This window comes from Lynx canadensis, chromosome B2 (assembly GCF_007474595.2).
Source record: "Lynx canadensis isolate LIC74 chromosome B2, mLynCan4.pri.v2, whole genome shotgun sequence".
Taxonomy (NCBI): Eukaryota; Metazoa; Chordata; class Mammalia; order Carnivora; family Felidae; genus Lynx; species Lynx canadensis.
Window position 1 is genome coordinate 31,539,121 of NC_044307.1, and position 10,935 is coordinate 31,550,055.

At 35.1% G+C, this 10,935-nt stretch overlaps 1 protein-coding gene across 1 annotated transcript; it reads right to left on the reverse strand.

Annotated features, from left to right (window-relative positions):
• Positions 1-1,827: 1,827 nt before the first annotated feature.
• On the reverse strand, positions 1,828-9,274 carry TSBP1 (testis expressed basic protein 1). The gene is made up of 4 exons (XM_030317059.1): positions 9,250-9,274; positions 8,225-8,245; positions 7,519-7,533; positions 1,828-2,794 (listed from the first exon to the last, which is right to left on the reverse strand). Exons 1-4 carry the CDS (start codon positions 9,272-9,274, stop codon positions 1,962-1,964), a joined length of 894 nt encoding a protein of 297 aa, XP_030172919.1. The 3' UTR covers positions 1,828-1,961.
• Between the last annotated feature and the right edge of the window lie 1,661 nt (positions 9,275-10,935).

Sequence of the window (10,935 nt, forward strand, 5' to 3'; positions counted from 1 at the left end):
ACTAGCACAGAATAGAGTACTATAAAGATGAAATTCCTAAAAACAATACTTAAAAAGCAGACTAAAATTGGTTTTATTGAAAGGCATATCCTGCAGCTACTTGCTTGTGTTTCTATTTTCTGCCTTCTTCCATTCCTTCCCCTGGTTGCCTCTCTTTAGAAGTTCATCAGTCACCTCCAGATAGCAGCCACAGTGGTCTTTTTCTGTCCTTTCTCTCCTTGAAATCTTGGCTATCCTTTAAACATCCTTTCTCTAAATTCTCATCTTCTTTAATTATCAGAACATTTGTTCTACAGGTATTCCTTACATCTTCCCATACCTTAATTTTTTTCTTCAACCTATTATATCTAACAGGCCCAGTTCTTGGACCTGTGCTTTTGCTAGCTTTGTACTTTCTTTTTTGGGGAACTCATTTACTCTGTGGCTTCAAATTATCTCTACTGGATTGACTTCAGACCCCCTATCAAATGACAAGTGTTACTTTGTTCCCTTAAACTCAGCAATTTGTTTTTCCCTCCCTGTGCCACACACTAGGTCCTAGTTATTGATTTTCTCTCGTCCAGTTTCAAGAGTTAGGGAGTCATCAGTTGTTTTTATTTCTTTTCCTTGCTCATATTTGGTTAGTCATCATGAGGTAATGATTTCTTCTTTGAAAAAACAGTTCATATCTACCCCTTCTATTTATTCTGTTTCCATCACTTATTACTCCAAACACCTCTTTACTAGATTTGCTACCTATGGCATTGCTCCTCTTCAGTGTATTTTGTGCAATCACAAGATTAACACATTGGTAATGCAACCTTATTCACCTAACTGTACTTCCCAAATATCCCAGAAGGTTTCCAGTTGCCTGATGAGTAAAATATAAATTCCTGGTTTGTTTTTCATATTCTTCAGTATCTTCTCTAACCCTCTTTTTCAAAATAGTACTCTAGAATGCTTCTCATGAGCCTACGTCACATAATTGCCTACTTCTCCTAGAGTGTGGTGTGGCAGTTTTGAATCCCTTTGCCTTTTTTTGTACTCTTCCTACCTCACTCAGTGTAGCAACATCTTATCCATCTCTTGAGACATATATACCACCATTCCTTTCTCCATGAAGCTGTTATCCCCTTAATCTTCTCATTCCAACAGGTTGCTAACTTGTATTATACTATCCATCTAAACTACATTTCGACACTCAGATTTTACTTTTAAAAAATTGTCATGTATACATATATTGTATCACTGTATGTGTTAAACCCTACTTGATTGCAAAGGAGCTTGACTTATATTTTTATGTACCCATTACTGCTGGAAGAGTGCTCATGAACATTCAGCCTACCATCAGGAGCATTGATTGGTTAGTCTATCACTAAGTTAATGTAGTAGTTGTCAAAGGAGATTATACATTTCTTTAATCAAAATGTTTTGGGGCGCCTGGGTGGCTCATTCGGTTGGGTGTCCGACTTCGGCTCAGGTCATAATCTCACAGTCCGTGAGTTCGAGCCCAGCGTCGGGCTCTGGGCTGACAGCTCAGAGCCTGGAGCCCGTTTCACATTCTGTGTCTCCCTCTCTCTCTGCCCCTCCCCTGTTCATGCTCTGTCTCTCTCTGTCTCAAAAATAAATAAATGTTAATAAAAAATTTTTTTAAAATAAATAAAAAAAAATGTTTTATGAGAAGCCCTGGTTGGTTGATTGGTTAGGCTGAATTAATGTAATAGTTGTCAAAGAAAATTATACATTTCTTTAGTCAAAATGTTTATTTCAGAAAGTATCCAGTCTTTCTTGATTAAGTCATAATTATCAACTTAGAAAACAAACAATTGGAAGCTGAGATTTGTGGCTGAGAGGACTAAAAATGGTGAAAGAACTACAGTAGACACTCTGTGGATGTATAAATTAAAGGGATTCTGTAATTATGATCCATTTAGGCAATAACTGGGTTATGACTTGTATTTGGAGGATGGGAATCATAATAATCAGTTGACTTTGCCCCTTACTGGACCTTCTGTTTTTTTACCCTTGACTTCTAATTCTTTCTTTCCTTTAACTTTGTGCTTTCCTTCATCACTTTTCTTCATAGTATCATTTTCTCCTGTATCTTTCTTCTTCCTTGCATCTCCTTTGTCTTTGTCCTGCTTTCCTTTATTCTCAGAACTCTCTTTTTTTACTTGGGACCCTTGTGCTTGTGGCATTCTAGACTCACTCTTCTTTACTTGGGACTCCTGTCTTTGTGGTATTCTGGTGTCACTCTTCTCTATTTGGGAGCCCTGTGTTTGTGGTATTTCAGGCTCACTCTTCTCTACTTGAGACTCCTGCTCTTGTGGTATTTTGGACTCACTCTTCTCTACTTGAGACCCCTGTCCTTCTTGTGTTCTTAACTCACTCTGCTTTATTTGAAACCCCTGTCCCTGTGGTATCCCAGTGTCATTCATCTTTACTTGGGCTTCCTGTTGTGGTATTCTGGATTCACTTCTCTTTCCTTGGGCTTCCTCTCCTATTGGTATTCCTATGTCACACCCCTTTATTTGGTCTTCTTCTCCCAGCATCCTGGTGTCACTTTCCTTTTTCTCAACCTCCATACCTATCTCACTGTCCTCCAACTCAATGCCTTTTGCTTTGCTTTTTGACTCTGTTTTGTGCCTTAAGGTCAAGGATTCATCAGAATCTGTAAATAAGATTTTCTTCTTTAATGTTTTCTTGTTTTCTTCTTGGCTGTTCTCAGTCTTTGTAGTGCCTTCATTTTTTAGAATCTGGGCCTTGAAATCTGATTTTTTTGCAACTTGTGCATCCGTGTAACCTGGAAATATAACTGAGCACACAACAAAAGTGCACATTTCAGATATCAGGTACTTTCTCTTTATTCCTACTTTCCCCCTGATATTCGTTTCTTTATTTTTTGTCTTAAAGATGACAAACTGGAGATAACTTGAGATTTCCTGAAAGTAGAAAATGGTGGAACTCTGCACTTAAAATTGTGTAAGTATTGGTAATATTCCAGACTCTCTTCAATAAACTGGAATATTAATCAAAGAAGAGCTAAAATGTACTATAAATGAACTGGCTGGCATTTGTTCAGTATATTATGGCTAATGATTAATGCTTAATAGCTAGAGGAGAATGTATTCTGAAAAGAAATGGAATTTATTTGTAGAAAAAAGTTTGGAAATAAGCAATAATTGTTTCTTAAAATAGAAAAAACCCTCTAAATATGCGTTGCATATTGAGTATAAGGATATCTCATTATTCAAAAGTAATAATAGTACTAGCTGATAATTATTGGGTGCTCACTGTACATCAGGCACTCAGTGTTCTGAGCATTTTATATGAAGTATTAACTCATTTAATCCTCACAACAACAATATAGGGCATTTTATTATCCCCATTTTACAGATGAAGAAACTTGAGGCACAAAAAGCTTAAATGAATGTGAATATGGTCATAGAGTTAGTAAGTGGAGCTGGGATTTGAGCCTGAAGAGTCAGACTCCAGAGTTCAGTCTTAGCCGATACTTTAGACTGCTTCTTATGATACCTGCAAACTCACGAGTTTCTGGTCCCTTTTTCCAAGTATAGGTAAGTTAGTTCTGCTGTTTCTCAATTTCTGTGAGATCTAATAAACTTGAATTTGTTAGCTTCTGCTTTTTTTTTCTTCTTTTTTTTAGTGATTTGGTTCCCCGGATTAAGAAAAAAAATTATCTATGCTACTAAGAAGAATTCTGTGGGTTCTTGCTGTGAAGCAATGGGATGCCTTGCCTTAAGAAAACCTATTTAAATATTTAATGCAGTAGAAAGGATACTGAATTTAAAAGCTGAATCAGAACACTTGGGTTTAGTATTCTTGCCAGCTGGGTTTATTTGGGCTACTCCCTAATGTAATCAGTTACTCCCTAAAGACTTACTGCTCTGCCCACTTTGTAGAGTAATTTAAAGATTCTAGACAAATGTTTAAGGAGCATGGCTTTTACAGACAGACTGCTTCAAATCCTGGCTTCATACCTAACTAACTTGGGCAAACTTTACTTTCTTATCTGCAAAATGGGAGCAATAGAAGTAGCTACTTCACTGAACTGTTATGAGGATTAAATAATATTATCTAAGTAAAGCACTCAGTACAGTGCATGGAACATGGTGAGTAGTGCAGTAAGTATTGGCTATTACTACTACCAAATGAGATAATACAGGCAAAAACTCTCTGATCTATCAAGATAAGGCATTCTTAGTTCCAACCAAATACTTTAGTGGAATGGTAAATTGCATTACCGGAAGATTTCTTACTTAAAAATTGTCTTTTTTTTTTTTTTTTTTAACAGAGAAAGCCTTTTGGTATGTTTAGGGTTTGACGTCTGAAATACTGATCCACACACAACTGAATAACAAGTTGTAAAAAGTGAGACATTCCTACATTAGGTATTAAGGTAACTATAAATCCGACGGGATGCTGCAGTTTAGTGCTTTCTGTTTGATATTTTCAACTTCTGGCACCAAAATAAAAACAGTAAGAATCTTGCAATAATGCTTTCTGAAACTTTTGTGTATTTTTTCCTCCCTAGTGCTTATTTAATAAGCTATGGGTACCGACATTTTATTCTAGACAAACTCATTTCCAATTTACTAATGAAAATCAGTGGTAATATATGCTAAGCATTTTTGTACTGAGAAAGAGTTCAAAATATTCTGATACCTGACAGTACCACCAGTGGCTACTTATTTTTGAGGGGGGGGTTGTGGTGTGTGGTGTGGAGAAGAGTATGTGTTTCCACTGATGCTTCCAACCTGACAAATTCTGTGGAATGTACTCCTAAACAAGCTGGGTTTTTTCAAATATGGGAATATTTTTAGTTTTATACCATCTCTTGGGAGTATTTGTTTCACGTTTCGTACTGTGTATATTACTGCAGGACTCATTTTAAGCAAACTATCTCCTAAATTGTTTGGATTTTGTTAATCAAAGGTAAATATTCTAGGGTTTGATGAAACAATCAATGTCTATTCTAGCTACACTTTTCCTAATTTTACAGAATTTTATTCTTTTTCCCACTAAACTGAAAAGTACTTCTAGTCATTTCTAATAGTATCTTCATATCCTTGGTTTAGTGTTTTTGCTGTATATTTTCCATCTTGAACTTAATAGCATTGCAGAAGTAAGCCACAAATCATTAGTCCACCAAATTCTAAGTTCTTCTCTCCCTTCTTTTAAATTTTTAGATAGTGCATACATCTTTTTTTCCTTTTGGATCTCATAATCTCCATAGTATAAATATTTGTAAGTCCTGGCTCAAAGTCCATTTACTGCAGATAGTAACCTGTACAGCAAAATTCTGATTTTAAGGGAAAGATTTAATCAAGACCTTGGAGGTCATTGTATTGTATTCAGGCTGCTTAAAGATTTTAAACTGGATTAATTTTTGTTAAAGCTGAAAGATGAATTAGCGATCATAGTAATAATTCTAATTATGCAATACTTAAAATAATGCAGCAGCTAGACTATGGGCTTTATTAGGAAACTAATCCTATTGGGTTCTTTTAAAAAACTTTTATCTTAGGGGCGCCTGGGTGGCTCAGTCGGTTAAGCATCCAACTTCAACTCAGGTCATGATCTCACGGTTTGTGGGTTCAAGCCCCGTGTGAGGCTCCATGCTGACAGCTCAGGGCCTGGAGCCTGCATCAGATTGTGTGTCTCCCTCTGTCTCTGCCCCTCCCCCACTCACACTCTGTCTTTCTCTCTCTCAAAAATAAATAAACATTAAATTTTTTAATTTTTATTTTCTTAATGTTTATTTATTATTATTTTTATTTAAACTCAAGATCAAAAGCTTCTGTACAACAAAGGAAACAACAAAACTAATCCTATTAGGTTCTTAATCCACTGGCTGTCAGGGAGCTGTCTAGACCATAAAGATCTGTTCAGCATTAAGGAGATGACTCATTATAGATCTCAGGCCATGAATTAGCATTAAAAAAAAAATCATATACTTAATTAGCTGATTGTGGAGGTGAGAAATAAAGAGACTTAACTTGAGAGGGTGGTGAAGTTTGATGTACTGTTCTGTCTTAAATCTTTTTTGAACAATGAATTAAACCTTAATCACTTTTTGCTAAAAATATCAATTGAGAAGAATATGTTTGAAATATTGTCAACAAGAATATATCTTTTACAAGAAAGCATTTTAAAAGATTGAACTGATTTTTGTTCTGGCAATTAAAAAAAAAGCATATTCATTAAAAATGAATTCACCTCCAGGGAGGGACTTGGCCTATGATCCCTTCTCAAAGCCCTCTTTCGTTTTGTAAGGAAAACATACACTTATCACCTTCCCCATGTGGGGAGGGCATATGAAGGATGTAGATATGTCATGATTGCTTGAATGCATATTGTTTCTTGTACTATAAGTCCAAAGAAAACAATTGTCCCTTTTAACTTCACCTCCTCCAACTCCCCACTGCCACTCACAAACCCACTCTCCTTCTAGTGTGAACTGAAAAAGAAGAAATACTAAATATAAAGGCATATTTTGTGTTTGTCGGTATTTACAGTGTTTGAGATTCTTGAACTGTATCTTATTAAATTTAAGTTTTACTTGCTTCTTATGATTGTATATTTACAGAGTTTTAAGAATCATTATTCTGTTTCATATGATTGTCTTGAAGAGCTGAGGCATTACACAATCCTAATAAGAAATCTGAATTTAGAAGACAGTTAAAAGCCCAACATTGATTTAAATGGGATGTCTTTTATTTTTAAATTATTCTTCTGTGTACATTTAATTATATAGCTTCACTAGTGGAAGTACCTTTATATTAACAAACATTTTATTTATAGATATGGTTTCAGGACTAATCACCAAGAAGGCATTTGTGGTTCAGTAAAGAAGGCAATGTGTTGGTGTGGGAAGAGTATGTACTTTGGAGATGGGAAGTCCTAGATTTAGATTCTGACACTGCTTCTTACCAACTCTTTAATCCTGGTCAAGTGTCTGAGCCAATTCACTGATCTGTAAAGTGGGGAATAACAATAGCTACCAGGCAGGCTATGGTAAAAATGAGATACTGTTTTTGAAAATGCCTAGCAGAGTATACAGTATATAGTAGGTGCTCAATGCCTACTCTTCCTCAAAAGTAAAGTTACTTAGAAGCCAAGAAAAAATAAAGTTTTGTTCTTAACTACTTTTTCTATTAGTATGATTCAGTGAGCCTTCACTTATAGCTAAAAAAGAGTTCTCAATTACCAGCAAAGAACTCAACAGAATTTAGGAACCAATCTTTCTTTCATTATATTTTGCTGGGAGTCAGAAAGGAGATTGTTTTTCAGAGCCTAGAAAATGGCCAGAGATTATGGCATCCTTTTCTATGAACTTCATCTCCTCTGCAGCAGTATCTCTAAAAGTAGTAATTTAAAATATTGGAAGATTCTCGAGGATGGGAACATTTAAAATAACCTTAGAAACACAAGTCTCTATTTTGGGAGTAGGAACAGCAAGTCCAGAAAATACCTATAAACAATGTAAAGTTTCACAGTTGAGAAGAAAGAACTTACCCATAGGAGTTAGTGCTAAAAAATAAAACACAAAAGATTAATCAATCAGTGTGAATTTTCTAACTCAAGGAAAACCCTACTTCCAAGAATACCCTATATAGGTGAATGCAGAAGCAGGACCTCCAGGCATTGTAAAATATCCCTCTGTTTCACCCTCAGGAGTGCAAAGGCTCCACATCCTACTTCACAGAGTATTCATTGAATACTTAGGTAGGGAATATCTATTTTATCAAAATTCAAATGATTGCATTTCCTACTTTCATTGTTCTGTCACAAATCATTTTTTAACCCACTCTCTTTTAGATCAGTTTGAAAATAAATACGTGTTGTTGGTTATTTATCAAAATCACCATCTTGTCCTGACATTTATTCTTTATATGTCAATTTTAGGTGAATTTCTTTTTTTAGTAACAATTATCCATTGCCAGATGATACCACAAAGAAAACAGATGCCTGGTGGTAAACTAGCTGGGAATATATGCTCCTAATAATCTTTGGTAGTAAATAACCAAGATATAATACAAGACCATTGTATTTTGTTCCAAAAGGGAGATAGAAAAGGGGAAATCAAATATGAGAAAATCACTTATTTAAAATATTGACTCTTCTAAGGTAAAAGAACTTGAAATACAAAACAATTGAGTAACAAAAACTCAAAGGTTCTGGACACAGAAATAGGTAAAGCAAAGAAATGACCCAAACTTACTGATTTTTCCAGAACTGTCCACTGAAAGAGACAAAGAAAAAAATATCAGTAGATATTGGGCTTTTCCTTCTTCACCAACCCCCAAGCTTCTGCACTGGATGGAATCTGTGTCGTAAACAATGAAGTTCCTTTTAATTAATAGGGAAACTCCATCTTCCCTCCCCCTTCTTTTAGCCTGTTGTAGTTTCAGAAAGATCTTGTGATTAGCTATTTTATTTAAAAATTTTTTATTAAAATATGTTTGGCATATAACATTGTACAAATTTAAAGTGTATAACATGTAAATTTGATGGATTTGTATATAGTAATATAACTGCCATTATAGCAATAATTAGAACCTCTATCACATTACATAATGATCCTTTCTTGTGGTTAGAATCATTAAGATGTGGTCTCTTAGCAAGCTTGATGATTATCATACAATATTATTGTCTATGTTCACTATAATATACATTAGATTTCTAGGGCTTATTTACTATGTGTTGCAAGTTTGTACCTTTGAACAACACCTGTCCAACCCCGTCCTTCCCCCCATCCCCGGCAATTCCCTGGTAACTGCCATTTTACTTTCTGTTATAAGTTTGGCTATGTTAGATTCCACATATAAATGATGCCATACAGTGCTTGTCTTCTGTCAGACTTATTCATTCAGCATAATATGCTCAAGGTCCATTTATGATGTTGCAAATGGAAAGATGTCCTTTCTCATGGTCAAATACTATTGCAGTGTGTGTGTGTGTGTGTGTGTGTGTGTGTGTATCTCACATGTTCTTTATCCATTCATCCATTGGTGTGGGCAGTTAGATTGTTTCCATATCTTGGCTACTGTGAATAATGATGCAGTAAATATGAGAGTATATGTATTTATTGATATCTTGTTATCATTTCCTTTGGATATATACCTAGAATATGTGCCAACTTTTTGATGAACCTTCAGGTTGTTTTCCATAGTGGTTGAGCCAATTTACATTTCTGCTAACAGTATACAACGGTTCCCTTTTCTCTGTATCCTTGCCAAAACTTACCTCTTGTGTTCTTGATGAGAGCCATTCTGGCAGGTGTGACTTGATATCTCATTGTGGTTTTGATTGCATTTCTCTTGATGATTAGTGTTGCTGACCATTCTTTCATGTGTCTGTTGGCCACTTGGATGTCTTTGGAAAAATTTCTATTCAGTTCCTCTGCCAATTTTGCAATCAGATTTTTCTTTGTTATGGAGTTGTAAGAGTTCTTCATATATTTTAGATATTAACACATTATCTAATATATGGTTTGCAAAAAGTTTTTCCCATTCCATGGGTGGTCTTTTCCTTTTTAAAATTTTTTCGGTTGATGTGTGGAAACCTTTAGGTTTGATGTAGTGCAACTTGTTGGTTTTTGTTTTTGTTGTTTGTGCTTCTGGTGTCGTGTCTAGAAAAATCAGTGCCAAGACCAACACTGAGGAGGTTCTTCCCTACAGTTTTTTCTAGGAGTTATATGGTATCAGGGTCTGTGTTAAAATCAGTGGTCCATTTCAAGTTAATTTTTGTGAGTGGTGTAAGACAGGGGCTTAATTTAATTGTTCTTTATGTTTTTTTTAGTTTTTACGTTTAATCTAGTTACTTAATATACAGTGTTATATTAGTTCCAGGTGTACAATATAGTGATTCAGCAATTCCATACATCATCAGATACTCATCCTGACAAATGCATTCCTTAATCTCCATCACCTGTTAATCTATCTTCCCACCAACCTCCCCTCTGGTAAGCATCAGTTTGTTCTCTGTAATGAAGTCTTTTTCTTGGTTTGTCTCTCTTTTCTTTTTTCCCTTTTGCTCTTTTGTTTCTTAAATTCCACATATAAGTGAAATCATATGGTATTTAGCTTTCTCTGACTGATTTATTCTGCTTAAGGTTGTACTCTCCAGCTCCATCCGTATTATTGTAAATGGCAATATTTCATTCTTTTTTATGGCTGAATAACATTCCAATATATATATGTGTGTGTATGTGTGTATATATATATATATATATATATGTATATATATATCACTTTGTCTTTATGTAGGTATCTCTATATCTGTCTATCATCTATCTTTCTAGTCTCACTTCTTCTTTTACCCATTCAGCAATTGATGGACACTTGGGTTACTTCCATAATTGGGCTATTGTAAATAATGCTGCTATACACATAGGGGTGCATATATCCAGTTGAATTAGTGTTTTTGTATTCTTTAGATAAATACCCAGTAGCAAGATTGCTGGATCATAGAGTAGTTCTATTTTTAACTTTCTGAGTAACCTCCATATTGTTTTCCACAGTGGCTGTACCAGTTTGCCTTTCCACTAACAGTGCATGAGTGCTCCTTTTTCTCCACATCCTCATCAACATCTTTTGTTTCTTGTGTTGTTGATTTTAGCCATTCTGACAGGTGAGAGGTGATATCTCATTGTAGTTTTGATTTGCATTTCCCTGATGATGGGTGATGATGAAAATCTTTTCACGTATATGTTGACCATCTGGATGGATGTCTTCTTTGGAAAAAATGTCTATTCATGTCTTCTGCCCATTTTTAATTGGAGTATTTGTTTTTTGATCCTTGAATTTTATAAGTTCTTTATATGTTTTTGACACTAACCCTTTATCAGATATATCATTTGTAAATATCTTCTCCCATTCTGTAGGTTGCCTTTTAGTTTTGTTGCTTGTTTCCTTTGCTGTGTAGCAGCTT

What these genes read in the sequence shown, in the direction of transcription:
- TSBP1 (XM_030317059.1), bottom strand. Translation starts at nt 9,274, where the DNA reads ATGGCTCTCATCAAGAACACAAGAG. An exon ending in TCTCATCAAGAACACAAGAG is followed by an intron (nt 8,246 to 9,249) that starts GTAAGTTTTGGC and finishes TGTCTCTTTCAG; the next exon opens with TGGACAGTTCTGGAAAAATC.